Source organism: Alligator sinensis, unplaced genomic scaffold (assembly GCF_000455745.1).
Source record: "Alligator sinensis unplaced genomic scaffold, ASM45574v1 scaffold1199_1, whole genome shotgun sequence".
Lineage (NCBI taxonomy): Eukaryota > Metazoa > Chordata > Crocodylia > Alligatoridae > Alligator > Alligator sinensis.
The window spans coordinates 543,275-559,617 of record NW_005842813.1 but is presented as its reverse complement, the minus strand read 5'-3'; the positions used below and the strand labels follow the sequence as shown (position 1 = coordinate 559,617).

General features: G+C 46.7%; 1 protein-coding gene across 6 annotated transcripts in view; it reads right to left on the bottom strand.

Annotated features, from left to right (window-relative positions):
- Positions 1-8,796, bottom strand: part of LOC102382677 (serum response factor-binding protein 1-like) — a 134,514-nt gene extending 125,718 nt beyond the window's left edge. For all 6 annotated transcript variants that reach the window (XM_025191407.1, XM_014525501.2, XM_025191410.1 and 3 more), the window contains exon 1: positions 8,601-8,796. In XM_025191407.1, coding sequence (XP_025047192.1) covers positions 8,601-8,705 — 105 coding nt within the window. In that variant the 5' untranslated portion in view covers positions 8,706-8,796. The remainder of the gene's footprint in view (positions 1-8,600) is intronic.
- Between the last annotated feature and the right edge of the window lie 7,547 nt (positions 8,797-16,343).

The following is a 16,343-nucleotide window of genomic DNA, read 5'->3' as shown; positions in this document are numbered from 1 at the left end:
CAGGGCACCAATACTAATGACATAAAATGACAGCTGTCATAAGAACTGCCATACTGGGTCAGATGAAAGGTCCATCTAACCTTGAATTCATCTGTATCCCCACAAAAATCTGGGACTTTATGGTTAATCTCCTCTAGCCCTAGAGAAGTTGTCCATCAGGCCCGAAAGAATGATCCTGGCCAGAGGGAACCTAGGCAACTGCAGGGCTGTCTTCCTTCCCCTTGTCTATGCATGTCTCCAAGCGTAGTTTCACCGGGCAGCATCCACTGGCTCCTTAGATACATTCAAGAGGAAGTGAGTGTTAGCCAGAATTCTCTGCTCAAGTGTTCTCCCTTGACATTACAGCTCAGCAATTCTCAACCAAGGTACCACAGGAGAGGACAATATCAGCACCGTGAGGTGTGGAAACACACACACACACACGTGCGCGCATGCGCGCGCGCCAGAGATTTCAAGTAGGAATCCATAATTTTTTGGTAGTCAAAATATGACTTAAAAGTTAGAGGTGGCATTTTCCAAGGGGTGCCTTGAGTATAACAAAGGATGCCTTAAGTCTAAAAAGGCTGAGCACCACTACTGTAGTTACAGGCATGTAATCAGCACTCCCATTTATCATAATATTTCCCCAAAAAGTTTGCAGCATATCTCTAGCCATTTTGGGGGGGGAGGAGGCTCAGTTTCCAGTGGGCCTAGGCCTCATGTCACTGTACAACAAATAGGCCTGTCTCTGAAAGGGAAAAGCAGTGGCTGCTGTATATGAACAGTCTAAGACACAGGGCATCATTGTTCCATCCCCAGCAATGCATTCCCAGTTATCAGAAGTCATAGGGTTAGGGGTACCTCAAGGATCAGACTGCATCCCTGACTGTTTTAACAGACTCATGTACTTATCATTCATAAAAAGTCTGAACCTGATTAGACCACTGGTCTCCACAGTGTTGCAAGTGGATAGACAACTGGCTTAATAGTCATAAATTACTATAAATGAATCTGTGTTAGAATGGCAGGAGGTTTCAAGTGGAGTTGGACAGAGGTCTGATCTGGATCCAGTGCTGTTCAATGTGCTTATTATTTATTATTGTGCTGATTATGTGCTTATTATTATTTATTTGGATGCCAAAATAGAGATAATCCTGACCAAATTTGCAGGAAAGGAATATGCACACACGTTGGAGGACAAGAGAATTCAGAAAGATGTTGATGATTTGGTAAGCCAGGCCAAAGGCAACAGGATGAAGTTCACTACAAAAAAATGCAAAGTGCTATACCTTGGAAAGAATAATCAAAAAGCACACATGAAAATGAGTGAAAAGCGGCTGGATGGTAGCCATGTGGAGAAGGATCCTTGAGTCTTAGGGAACCACAGACTCAATACGAGTCTATAAGGCAGTACAGTTACAAAAAGACAAATTTGATTCTTGGCTGCATCAACTGGGCTATTAGGTGTCAAAAACACAGAAGCTGATAGAGCCATTCTACTTGGCACTGGTTAGGCACTGTCTAGTATTGTGCGCAGTTTTGGGTTCCACATTTTTAAAAAGGACATGGCAAAGTTAGAGAGGGTCCAAACGCAGGTAACAAAAACAGAGAGCTTGGAAAACAAGCCTTACGAGGAGCGACTGAGAGAAATAAGTGTGTTCCACTTGCAAAAAAGTCACCAGGGGTGCACCAATACATCGGTCCCATATCAGATCAGCACCGATATAAGGAAAATTAACAGTATTGGCAATCGGCTTTTTTTTGGCTGATAATGTGGCCATTAAATGCCCCATGTATGCACACAGCCACAGCACAGTGCAGCACGTAAGGTGCCTAAGCACAGCCCCCCAGCATGGAGAGCAACATCAGGCTGGTAAGTCTGTTGTGGGGGAAGAGGTAGGGGGAGGGAAGTGGCATGGGGGAGCAGATAGAGGCCCCTGTGGTGAGGGAGGAAATAGGGCTGGGACAGGCACTGCCTAGCCAGGGCACAGGATGGAGCCATGAGCATGTTGTTTGAGGGGCATGCTCCCACTGCTATGTGCACCTTGTGAAGGCATGGGGGGCATGTGCCTCCAGATCTGTATGTGGGGCAAGGGTGGGCTGCTGCTGTCCTTGATGTTTTTGGGAACCCCACCTGGTAGCTGCACAAGAGGCTTGTTTGTGTTTGAAATAGGCTGGATGGACACTCGTCTAGGATGGTTTAGATTGGAATAATCCTGCCTTGAGCAGGGGTTTCAACTAGATAGCCTCCCAAGATCCCTTCCAGCCCTATTCTTCTGTTTTGATGAATGACAAAAATATCTGAACTTCAGAACCTTTGAGAGATTTAAAAAATTTTGTATTAAGTGCTTCTAGGAAAAAACAAAACAAAAGGATAAGAGCATAATCAGAAGCGGTACTGGTTCTGAAGCATTTACTTTTGGCTGGGTATTGTTGTTTGCTATAAGAGTGTATGTGTTGTAAATAAATTTATTGTATGATCATAATTAATAATGATACCTACAATTTGTGTAGTTAGATTCCCCAAATTAAAAAAAATGTTTAAAGAAAAGCAGTTCATAAACCTCCCTTCTTCCAAAAGGCATCTTTCAAAACACAGGCTAGTACTGCTAGTCAGCTCACCTTAGAGATGAGGATAGAAACAGGAAGAGGAAGGGGAAGAGAAATGCAAATGACAACAAAATTGGATGACTGAGGATCTCATTTAAAAAGCCAACTAAGCCTTCTGCTGTTCTGACAGAGCACTTACAACCAGTGTCTCCTTACAATTGCCAAAACTTATTTAAATATGTTAGCAGTTACAAATGAATCTAAAGGAGATATTTTATGTACCTCAACAACCATAAAATGAAATGGAAGTTTAAAGTCTATCCCCCACCCAAAAACCAAAAGACCCAAACAAACATCCTGTCATATTTTAATTTGTGGAACAGTTTTTTGTTTAGCTATTAAGAGAAGAGAGCCAAATACTGTTTGTTCAAGCAGTTCAATCAGTAGAATCTGTTTCCACCACCTCCTGAACACAGGAGAAAGCTGTCCATCTGGTAAGCAGCAACTGCTCATGTAATTTTTCTTTTTTGTTCCCCAGAGTATATATTAATTTGTTTAGCAAATTAAAATTTTACTTGGCAGAAACCAGCTAAAATCCTTTTTAAGAACACTTATTTGACTTGCAGTTAGCCTAGGTAATCTACTAACTGAATTAAACAATATACATGCTAGCACAGATAGTAAAGCATCTTTTCTTGCTTACCAGATCAATAGCTAGGGATGGAATTCCTTAAAAATCCATTTCCTCCCTTTACCCTGTGTAGATCCATGAAAAATAGTCATTCGTCATTTTCTCAAAAAGTGCCTTAACAGCAAGGCTTCATAGCTCAGACTTTTCCATGCTGCATATATCCTCATTATGTATATTACATACAATCTGTATGGAATAGCAATTTCCACAGCACTGTAGCTGCAAACTCCTGGAACTGATGATCTTACAGAGAATTATGCCAATGGCAGAACAGTTTTTGAGCAATGAGGCAGTAGGTTTCAAACTAAATCAAATCACCAGTCACCAGGTGCTAGCACTGACAAAATACATTGAGAGTGAATTTGAAAAACAATTAGAAGATAAAACACTGGAGCTACCCTTCTTCAGCGTTCAGTAGCTATGAGGTTACCTGGCATACTAGACTGCTGTACAGTAGAACCACATCACTCCTATCCAGCTTAATTTAAATTAGGCTGTCAAGTGAAGGACAAGCTGTGCAGCTTTTTGCTTAGGCTTTTAATTCAAAAGTGCTGCTTCTCCACCCAGCTGAAGTTCATCAGTAGTCCTCCACGCAGATCAGAAAAGCTGCACCCTTTGAAACAAAGGTGCAGCAAACAGCTGGAGGATCTCAGTGGTCCAGTGCAAGTGTCTGCTGTGACTGAAAATAATTCCAGGCTGGTTCCGACACCCTCATATTCACAAGGGCTACAAAGCCTAATTCTACAAAATTCCCAGGTTCTACAGTACAAGATTCAAGAATTCTTCCCGGATGGGCATTTATGTGCAACTCAGCTGCTGCTCTGAAGAATATATTTACCTGCGACTCAACACCAGAAAACTAGAAATTGGAGATTTTAGAAAAAACAAACAACACACAGTGCTATAGATCTTATTTAATATATTTGCCAATGACCTGTCACTGTCTCTAGGATGTTTGCATATACTGACTGTAGCTACTTGTGCTTAAACAACTTCAATTTCCAAATAACTTCACTGAAAGGAACCTGAACAGTACATGACTGTCACAGGCAACAACTGGAAGAAACTGAGACTGAAATCAAGCACAAAGATCTTACTAATGTGATTCCATTTACACCAGGAGTTGCCAACCTGTAAGAACAGACCTTTCATGGACCATGGAGAGAACAGGCAGTACCACCAGGGAGCGGGATTGGGCAGAGAGCAGAAAGCAGAGCAGCAGATTGGGTAGGGGAAGGGATCAGAGAGGCACTCAGGGAGAGTCCAAGGCTAATTTGTCAAAAAGGCCAGCCCCCCGACTGCCTTACATTCACACTATGCTTATAGCTAACTTGAAGTTAGAGGTGCACTGATACATTGGTCAGATATCAGATCCGCACCGATGTAAAGAAAGTTTGCTATATTGGAAATCAGCCTCATGCAGCCGATAATTTGTCCGATAAATGCCTGTGCACACGCGCAGCCACAGTGCAGCAAGTAGGCAGTGAGGAGCAGAGCTGGCTCTGCATGCAGCTGGTAAATCTGATGTGGTGGAAGGGGAGGGCAGATCAAAGCCCCTGCAGTGAGGAAGGGTGTGGGCCTGGGGTTGGGGCAGGGGCTGCCCAGCCAAGGCTGGGATGGGATAGAGGCGCAGCTTTTTGGGGGGCACAGGAAGGGGGGCGGCTTCCACCACTATGCACAGCTTGTCCACTGCTTGTCTGGCAGCTCCAGCCACTCATCTGGGAAGGCACGGGGTGGGGAGGGGAAGCATGTGCCCCCAGAACTGGGTGGGGCAGGGCAGGCTGGGGCCAGGCTCTTCCCAACCAGGCAGATCTGAGGGCATATGCCCTCCCCCACCCCCCTCCCAGATGAGTGGCGGGAGCTGCTCCCTCCTGTGCCCACCCTGGCCCGGGCCCCAGCCTGCAGCTGCAGCCCATGTTGCACCATGCAGATTCGGGGGTGGGCAGACACCACACCCCTCAGACGAGCCACTTACAGCTCTGTCCCACCCCACTCCCTGCTGGGTTAGTGCCTGCCCCTGCCCCATTCCCTCCCTTATTGCAGGGGACTTGATCTGCACCCCCCCCCCCCCCCCCACACACACACACCTTCCCTTCCACCATACCAGATTTACCAGCTGGACTCAGCTCTTCAAGCTGAAGAACTGCGTATTGGAAATCAGATGGGTATCAGCCGATATGCCTCCTTAAAAACTGGATATTGGTATCAGCCCCAAAAATCTCTATAGGTGCACCCCTACTTGAAGTTACTATCTTTTTTGGATGTTTAGCAGGTGATACAAATCAAAGTTAGTGTAAAGAAGAGGGTCACCCTAGATCACTTGCACATGGAGTAGTAACAGAACCCAAAACTAGGGCAAAAGATCAAGAAGAGAAACCATCTCCTGAGCAAACAACACGAACTATCCGAGGAGAACATGCACTAAAATTGTTTTGGGTCCTGTTACTACTCTGCCACTGCAGGAGTTGAGAATGGCAGCAGGCCCAGACACACTTATCTACTCGCACCACAAAAGATTAAATACACAACTCAGTTACATTCCATGGCCTGATTAAAGCTAGAATGAGAGATATCCTAAATTCCACAGTACCTATTCACCTTGTTCTGTAGGAACCTTATCTTGCAGTTGTATCCAGTAACCTATGTAGCACACCTACAATGTAGTTCATTACAAAGAAAATCAACCAGCACAACTATAGTGAAATAACTAATTTGGAAGTAACAGGGTTTTATTCCAGAATAATTACTTCATTTCCAAAGCCGATTTATTTTGGAATCAGAGTAATTATTCCAAAATATAATCTCGTTTCAGAATAGAATGTCCACACAAGAGACTTGCATCAGAATAGTTCAATTATACTGGAATTAATTATTCTGCTGTAACTATAAGAGAAATTTCCTCCATGCAGAGGAGGATTACCTGGACTATTCTGTATGTTAAAGCAGCGTTTCCCAACCAGCGTGCCATGGCACAAAATTCTGCCATCAGAAATGAACAGGTGTGCCACAGAATTTTGCCATGGCAATGAGCTACAATAGGTATGAGGATGGGGAGTGCCTTAACAGGTATGCCACTGAAAACTGTTATTAATGTAAGCATGCCTTGGGCTGGAAAAGGTTGGGAAACTGTGTTAAAGTAAAACACATAGTCTGTATGTACTTATCCAACTTAATGCTCATAAAGTACAAAGGCTGTATTAGCAGCCCTGAAACTCAGAGCCCTAGAAGCCTTGGAAATGGGCGCTAAGCAATTACAAAGCTGCTAGAACACTACAGCACTAACTAACAGCACTGTAAGCAATGCTCCTGAAGAACATAGCTATCAGTGCTCCAGAACTGACTAGCTTTCTTATTTTCAAGGCTTCTAATACTCAGTTTCAGGGTTCTATTAGATGCTTTGAAAACAGGGAAACAGCAGCCAGCCAGGAAACTGAGTCCCACCACTTTCAATCTTCTAGCAACAGCACTTTGACAGTTGTTTTTCCTTCACTTTTTCTGGTGGTGTTAAACAGGGTATGAATACTTTCCAAGTAGTCATGCTTTCTGTATTGTATCTATGTAGTTAAGCATAGTAAAATTAAGGTACAAAGCATATTGTGCAGATGAAAGATACCACACACTTAAACTGTTTCGGCATTCAACAAACATGTGAATAACTGGATGAATATAACATCATCTTATTCTGTAAGCATAGAAGTAAAGTATCCATTAGAGGGGTGGCAATGTCCAGCCTGCAGGCCAGATCAGGCCTTTGGCAGACTCCATTTCCCAGTAGCCCCAGCCCATTTCACTGTGGACGGTTTCCATGGAGATCCCAGGAGCAGAGGGCCATGATAGCACAGGACCAAGGTTCCACAGAGACTGGCCCAAGCAGTGCTGGCACGGTGCACAGCTCAGTGGAGAGCTGCCTCGGGGGCAGAGCTGGGATCTTGCAGCAGTGACAGCACAGGCCGAAGCCAGTACAGAGCTGTGATCAGCTGCCTGCACTCCCCGGATAGGGGTGTGCAGGCAGTGAACTGTAGCTGTGACTCTGCCTTAGCTTTCCCCAGTCTAGGAAACTGCTAGCTCTTAGTATTCATTCGCTTTCAGACTATAGACAGAGCAATTCTTCCAGTGCAAAGAACTCTGAGAGACCACAGCAGGACAGAACGCTTCTGACACCATAGATTCTCCTATGATGTCTCTGGGTTTGTAACCATAACAACTGGCAGTGTCCAGTCCTGCGAGGTGCTGAAAGGAACTAAGCTTGCTAAAATGCCACTTGCTAGTTAAAGCTGAGCAAGGCAGCCACAAGTTTAGTCAAAGTGGAAGCTTGGTCAAGGATGGTAAGAAAATGATGTTCAGAAAGAACAAAGGGAAGACAAGAAAAGTCTGCCAGTCTGAGTGTGTTCATGCAGACAGGGGGGACAAAACCCAGGAGTGAAAACTCAATTCTGCAAATAACTTGTTAACAGCCAGCAGCAGTAGCAAGTGTTACAGTAAAAATGACAAAGATGCAAGTAACAAAATGTATAAAAAACAGGTTGGGAACAAAGGGCGATAGGCAGAAATGAAACTGGGGGGGGTGGGTTACACTGGACATTAAGTTTAATACAAGTCAACAGTGTGTCCTTATTGCAAACAAAGCTAAAGGCAGCCTGGGCTACATTAGTGAGAGTGCTGCCAACTGACTGGAGAGAAGTGATTCTTCCCCCCTATTCAACACTGGCAAGGCCACATCTGGAGTACTGTGTTCAGTTTTGGGCCCCCCACTAGAGAAGGGATATGGACAAATTGGAGTGAGTGCAGCAGAGAGCAATGAAAATGGTTAGGGGGGCTGGGGCACATGACTTCTGAGGAGAAACTGAGGGAACTGGGCTTATTTAGTCTGGAGAAGAGAAGACTGAGGGGACTTGATAGGAGCCTTCAACTACCTGAAGGGGGATGGGGGGTTCAGAAGAGGATGGAGCTAGACTGTTCTCCGTGGTGGCAAATAACAGAACAAGGAGCAATGGTTTCAAGTTGCAGCAAGGGAGGTTTAGGTTGGATATTAGGAAAACACTGTCTCACTAGGAAGGCAGTGAAGCACTGGAACAGATTAGCTAGAGAGATGGTGCAGTCTCCACACCTGGAGGTTTTTAAGACCTAGCTCGACAAATCCCTGGCTGGGATAATCTCGCTGCGGCTGGTCCTGCTTAGAGCAGGAGGTTGGGCAGATGCCCCGAGGTCCCCTCCAGCCCTCATTTTCTAGGTTTCTGCGACTAGGCGCCTCCAGCCTCAACGTCCCAGTGCAAAACCCGCCGCCGCAGCCCGCCGGCGCAGCGCGGTGCGGTGCTGTGCGGAGCGGGGAGGAGCCGCGCGGGGGCGGGCGGGCGAGGGAGGCCACCCGCGCGCCACTCACCTCATTGTTGACGTTGAGCACGTGCGCCATGATGGCCGCAGCCGGCTCGAGCCCCAGCCCCCTGCACCCCGCCCCGCACCTTGGGCGAAGCGAAACTGCGCGCATGCGTGGTTGCGGGGGCGGGGCAGGGCAGCGCCGGCGCTCTAGTTGGGCTCCCGCTGGTTGCAAGCCGTTCTAGCCCGAATCTCGGTGGCCAAAGTCCTCCAGAGGTCAGGGGCGGGGCTGTCCCGCCTGAGCTAAACCGCGCTCCCAGCGCGGGGGCGGGGCATAGTTGTGGGCGGCCCTTCGCCGTGGGCGTGTAGCATGGGGCGTGGCAAGGTATCGCCCTATCGTAGTAACTTGGCTCTCCTTGCTCACAGGCTGAGCTGCTCCACCAGCTGCCTCCGAGCTAGAGGCTGCGGCTTCAACCGGGTTCCCAGCCCTTACACGTGGGGGCTGCGAGGTGCCCTCGTGCACTTGCACCCGCCTTTGATTCCTGCTCCCCCCTCGGTTTTAGACCTGGAAAAATGGTAACCCTAGGGCTGTGCATCCGGAGAGACTGGGAACTGGTCTCAAGAGCCAAGTCTTTAAGATAACCTGGACCTGCAACCACTCGTGACCTTGGTGGCTTGGCACAGGGGCCCCCTGTAACACACGCTCTCATGTGTGGGTTACAGCCGCACTCAAAACCTAAAAGAAATGGCATACTGTGTCGGCAAGTGCATGAGGGTTTTCCAAGAATTGAAGGGTTACCTTTTGTTTGAACTCAAATATAAATGATTACCCTATTCCTAAATACAGTTTGAAATTCCACTATTTCAAGCTACGCACACAAATTCCAAACAATTTTAATAACAGGACACTATATTTATTCCCTAGTCCTTTATAGATCCAGAAAAAGTACAATTTTTAACAATAATGTTGTGTACAAACTAAAGATGGAGCAGATCAGCCTAAATTCAAAACAGGTTACAAAGAAGGGGAAATGAGTTCTTACAAGGCAATGTATTTCAGTGGGACTCCTCATACTCTTAATTTTAGGCATATGCATAAGCTTTTGCAGAATCAGGGCCTACAAAAAAAGGGAAATCAGAAAATACCAGCACAATCGAATACATATCTGGAAAGGCTACAAATAATCCATGTAAAAAGTCACTTCTATTACAGATTTAACTGGACCATCATTTTACTTTGTTCAAAACTGATGAAAATCAATTTTTTTGTTATTATTTTAAATTTTTGCATCCCAATCTGCTGCACTGTTCAGATTATGTAGGATTGTATGAGAGGAAGTCCTTCTAAATGCAAGAACCACAATTTTCATCAGTGCTTAGCCATTGTTTTGGCTCCACATCAGGAATTAACTGACCCCTGGGTGGCACTGTTGCTTCAAAAATTATTTTACTTTAAAAGTCAAATATTAAGAAAACTAAATGGTATCCCATATCATAGGCTTCAGGATCTAGCATTTAGATCTACTTCTGTTTTGATGTTTGGCTCTTAACTGGTGATCCGACAGGCATACCCTTTAAGTGAACTGCAGCTATACCACCTTGGGCTGTGATTTTTGTCATGTCTTACAAAGCAGCAAGGTCAGAAAAGGCTAGTAGTTGGATGGGAAATATCTAAGTCAAATTCAAGATACTGCAGGAAGTGGCCTTCATGGTTCTGTATCTGGCTCTGTTCTATCTGGGTTAACATAAAGCCAACTGAAACAGTATTATATCGGTGTCCTATTAATGCAAAAAAGGGCTCTGTGCTCCAAGCTGAGCTGCCTTTCAAATTAAATATACAATTGAGGTCACTAAAGTTGCCAAAGCATTTTCTGTAGATTTGAGGTGCTACAGCTGGTTCCTTAGCTCTACCTAAATTCACTCACTCTGTTTTTACTTGTGTACAGTGTCTGCCATTCAATTTTTTCACAAGTGGTTACAAATGCTGTCATGTGCAGTTGTTGAGTCCCACTTCAGAAGTGGCTGAATTTCAATTATTTATTTATGTTTGTAAATCATTTAGGGATGTGAAACACTTGCATGCATCAAGCTATTTTCAACAGTCAAAGAACATAATCCATTATGTTATTTATAAGTCTCACTTCACATGAAATTGGACTCAGAAACTCAAAGCACTTCCAAGTAAACTAAAAGGAAGCCTTCCTATATCTCAGAATGAAAAATCATCCCTTTTCTCCTCTGGAAATCATTCTTAATGATGTCATCCTCTATTCAAACCTTTTCTTGTCAACTCAAGAGGTGTAGCCCCATGAGTGAGAACATGCATTTCCCCAGGGACAAACAGCAGTGGCACAATATGTGCTGCTGCTACTTGTCTCCGGGGTCTGCCCATGTACATGTGCTCTGGCGCATGGCACATTGCCCTGGGTGGGGTAAGGGAGACTGGGGCACCTAGGCTAGGGACAGACATTACACATAAGCTGGTTTAAGTGATCAGAAACTGGTTTAAACCTGCAACAGAACAGATGTTCAGTGCACATAAACCAGTTTGAAAATGGCTAAAACCGATTTGAGATAAACCTGGTTGAATGTAGTATCACACTTAACTGATTTGGTAAAACCATTTTATGCAATGTCTGTTCCAGACCCCTTCTTGATTTAGTTTAAACCAGAGTCCACCAGCATCCCAGATGCTTTGCAACTCTGGGCAGGGCTCTGCTCTCTGCTCCAGCCCAGCAGGGCTGGCCCCACCCTTCTGCTTCCTGGCTGGAACTCCTGCAGAGACTGCAGGTACAGCAGCATGTGCCTGGCTTCCTCCTGCCCCCCACCTCACCCCCTCACCACTCCCTGCTCAAGCAGGAATCCCCCTCCTCTCTGCCTTATACAGACACCTCTTAGCATTCGCTAGCATACCACATACTGGCTACAGTCTGTGCTGTGGGAGAGCGGACATAGACAGACAGGACAATGACAGTTTAGGACTTTTTGGAGCTAATCAACAGGTAGCTGGTAAGGTCCCTCCATTCCTTCCTTGGAAAAAGTTGTTTAAGAAGAGCTTGAACTAGTGAGAGAGGCTGTTGTTTTGTTTGATGGGCTGATAAATGCTAACAGCTCCCTGTGTAACTCCCTGCTGTGTAACTAAATGCTCTGTTATCAACAGTGAGGGTGGGGGGGAAACCCCTCCCTAATCAGAGCATACTGCCATGGCCTGGCCACTCCCCCCCTCAGTTCAGTATTGTGGAAGGGAAGGGAGGGCTGCTCTAGCACCCCCTGGCTTCTAGCCTGAGCCACTGCAGGCATGTGCAAACATTTGCTCAGTCCAGAGGGGATGTCTGTTTGATTACAAATCAGTTCAGCCTAGCCAGGTTAGACTAACCTACAAAGAATGAATCAGTTCAGGTTCAGGCTTTTTAAATGTCTGTCCCTAGCCCTGGGCTAATCCCTGCAGCCTCTCTTGGGGACCTCCGGGGGCTGCAGCCATAGGGATCTGGCAGCAGGGAGCCTGGCCAGCATCCAGAGTCTGGCTCTGGCCAGCCAGGCTCCAGTTTCAGGTGGCACACGCTGCCATCATGTGCGCCACCCTGCTCTTTTTAGGCACAGGTATTTTTTACCCCCCCCCCCCCAACTCTGCAAATTAGCAGCGTGTGCAGTGTATGGCACCACAGATGGGCCTGTGGTGCGGCATACTGTACGTGCGTGCTTGTCTGGACACACGTGGAGAATCTAAAGGGTGCCAATGAGCCTCTGACTCAGTGAACCAACCTTTGCTAGTCCTGGCTTGGTGTGAATTAGAACAGTTGTCTGTCTCTTCAACCTCTTGTGTCAGGACTTGTCTCTGTCATGCTTGCCTGTCAATTCCTTCTTATCAGACCAGTGAAAGAGCTCATTTTCTCACTAGCCCTCATCACAAGTTCCATACCAGTGGGTCTGCCCTCTAAATACCTTTCTGTTGCTTTAACCCTTTGTTCAGTTGGTCTCTGATAAATATTTATATATTGTTTGGTTTTGCTTTTCTCCTTCGAAGCTCTCCGCCAGTGGCCTCCTAGAGCATGGAGTCACCGTGCTGCCCTAAGTCAATCTCAGCATTTTCATTTGCTCTTGCTCATAGTGTTTTGATTTGTAAATTCCATTTAATTCAAGTTTTTCTTGTCAGCTTGTCACATCTGGGAGGGTTTGGGGCCTTGCCGTACATGCCATTTTGTTCTTTTCTTTCAGCCTGGGGCTTTCTGGCCTTTCGGTGCACCTATTTCTGTTATGTCTATGCATCAGCATTTTCTTCTCGTGCTAGGACATTTTCTCATGTTTTAACACATTTTTTGTGGCAATTCAGTACAGCTCTAGGATCCTGGGTGCTTTCTCCTGCTTAGTGTATACTAACATGGCTTCATGTTTTGAACTATATTCAGTACTCAGCATTTGCTTCTTCATTGTAAAGACCCAGAGTTGATCACGGGAGGCACAGTGCAAATAAAGCACTCTGGAACTGCTCTCACTTATACTAACCCTTTATATAATGTAGAAATATAGGGAAAATTTTGACCAGCTGTTCGGAAGCTGACCATGTAAGCAGGGCACTTGTAAGATAACCAGGGTTGTACAGGTATATAGGACTACTTTTGGTGGTCTGTAAAAGAGAAGGAAAGATGATACCTGCATTTCCTTCATGCACAAGCCTCTGATCAACAATATGAAACAGCAGCCTTCCTAAAACAATATATTTGTATTTTTTCAGCAGTTAGAATAAAGAAATAAAAAGGAATTAAAAACAGTGAACACATTAGATGCATATGTAACCTCACATTTCACATTACGCTGTTAAACTTTTCTTTTTTATTCCAAAACCAAAACAACCAAATCACTCTCATGTGTGGGGTCCAGATGTGTGGGGTCAGAGTTCAGAAGCCAAAGATCAAAATACCAAAAGATCAGAAGCTAAAGCCAAGGCTTCCAATACCAGGTGCCTGTCTGACTGATATATCATTCCAGGAACTGAGGCAGGCCTGCGGTCAGGGCTAGGCTAGAGGTAAGGAGCCAGGGAATTCATTACATATAATAGGGTAAGCAGGAATGAAGTGCTGGGATCCAGGGAAGGGGCAAGGCTGGAGGCAGAGCAGGAGCACCTAAGGCAGAGGCAAGACAGAATTGTGGCAGGAATTCTGAGCCAGAAAATCAAGCTGAGGGTTCAACAGCAGAGTCAAGGTCAAGACAATATCAATGGATCAAAGCTGAGAAGTCCAAGACAGGAGCAGGTATACAGGAGTCAGGCAAGAAAATCCACATCAGAAGTACTAAGAACATTGTTGCACGGGCAGCAATGTTGCAGGGTTTTATAGCTCTCCCGTCAGGGGCCTTTGGCCTTCTTTGGTCTTCTCAGGTCACCTAGTCCCCTATAAGGGACCTCTTGGGAGGGCCTAGATTGGGCTAGGCCAGGTACGTGTCCAGTCACCTTGTGGTGCTACAACTTGGTCCTCTGCCTGCAGGTGCCATTGATTGGGATTCATAATCTTGGGGCCCTGGCAGTGACACAGTGGCATAAATTGGGTGGTGGGGAGTAGGAGCAACTGCCCTGGGTGCTGACTCAGGGAGGAAGGTGAAAAAGAGTGGATATTGCTGCTGGCAGCTGCACATTTGCACTTGCAGCAACAACCAGAAGTCATTACTTCTGCTTTGCCCTGGGCTTCCAGCCGTGTCCCTACACTGCTGCAATCACGCTTTCTTAATAACACCAGATGATCCTTCTTTCTCTGTCACTTTAATCACCCCACCCAGAAAAGTTTGGTTTAAAAACCCTAATCTTCTCAGGGGAAAGCAGTCCATTTACTTGTTGTTCAATAGTTCCTTGCTTGCTTTCTTCAAAGAGTGTTTTTCCCCAGTCTGCTGGAGCATGCAGCAGGGCCTAACCAGGAGACTGTACCCATTTTAGCTCCTCTATTCTTTGGTAATTGCATCCATTCAATCTCAGGTGTAATTAGTGGCCTGATGGCTCTGTACCTTCATAGCTAAGGATGCTGACACTGTCTGATCCCATTTGTTAGTATAACACACCATCTTAAAAGTCAAGTATGTAAATTACATTTTAGGAGACAGATTGAAATATGCAATTAATGCAGATGGTCATAGGCAATGCTGTGGGGTGGATGGGGGGGGGGGGCACATGCGCCCCCTGTTCCAGCCAACCAGAGCACTGCTCCTCTTCCCTCCCCAGCATGGCCCCTCCCTCCCCTCCCTACCAGAGTCTGCTCCGATTCCCTAGCACAGCTTGTTCTGGTCCCGGAAAAAGGTAAGCCTACTGGGGCTCTTGGAAGCGGGGTGGCCCAGGGAGGGGTGAAGGGCAGGTAGTGGCGTACTGTGCCCCTCTGAAGCAATTTTATGGCCGCATGGGCCAGCAGCATGTTGGGGGAGGGGGGCACTGGGCCCTGGTGTGTGGGACTGGGCCCCGAGCAGGTTTGGGCCGTGCAGACCCATGTGCGGGGGGCACTGGGCTGCAGCATGTGGGGTCGGGCCTCTCTGGCTTCAGAGGAAGTTTTTGAGCTGCACAGGCCAGCAGTGTGTGGGAGGCCTGATGGGGCCCAGGCTGCGGCTGTGTGCATGTGTGGGGGGGCCACTAGGCCATAGTGTGTAGGGCTGGGTCCCGAGGGACCTTTTGGGCCTGTGGGGGAGGGGCACTGGGCCCCGAGGTGTGGGGCCAGGCCCCTCTAACCCCCATGGGAGTTATGGGACCCCATAGGCCCATGGAGGGACAGCACCAGGCTGCAGTGTGTGAGCCCAGCCCCTGCTGAGCTGCAGAGTGATTTTAGGGGCCAGGCATGGGTGAAGGGAATGCCTCCTTGGCTGCCAGCTTTACAGGAAGGCCAGGGACTGGGGCTGGGGAGTCCGGGGGGAGCAGAGGGAAGCGCCTGTTGCCCCTACTGGCAGCAGCATGGCCTGTGCTTTCAGGCATAGTGGCTGCCATTTTGTCTTAAAGCAAAACTTGCCCAAGAATGCAGCCAGAGTGGCCCCAGCTCCGCCTGGGTTTTTTTGAGTGGTTCTAAAGTAGAAAAGTTTGAGAACCACTATACTAGACTGTGCTGCATCTAAAGGAAATAAAATGTTGATTTGCAAAAGAGGGAGATAAACAGATGTACAAAAAGCCACAGCTTTCAGAAGCGAAGTGAGCTGCAGAAGACTGAAGCAGTACTTCATGTGGTAGGCTTGAGTTTAGTTTTTATTGCATAGAAACTTGGGACATTCACAGAAATATTGGTATTTTAATTCTAATGGTTTTTGACATTTCTGATTTGCTGATTCTTTTGGAATGGGTATTAAGACAAAAAGGAAATCACTGAGCATTCAGCTTGTAAGTAGGAAGCAACTAAAACTAAAGGCTGCTTGTGACTGTGCAATGTTTTGCCTCTTGTGCTTATCCTGCCAAAAGAACAGGAAATCTGAGGGTAGCTTAGGTCCCTTCACACACACCCTAAGTCCATGTTTCACTGTGGTCAGGTACTAATAATGTACCTTTTCTTTAGCTTTGAAGAATAGCAAAGAGACAGTTGAGTTTGGACTTTTTCTGCTTAAAGAAGACCAAGACTCAGGCCCAGGGCCATCCCTAGGGGGGGCAAATTGGGGCGGCCACCCCGGGCCCCATGCCTTGGGGGGACCCATAGAGCTGGGCAGAGTGGCCACAGTGATTCCGCACTGCTACCGACTCCGGGCAGCTGCTTGGCACTCCCTCCCCAGCTGCCAAATCTGCTGCCAGCTTCCTCGCATCTGGGGTCGGGGCCCTGCACAGGCTGATTTGACCAGGGCCCCACACCCTGCTTTGATCTCT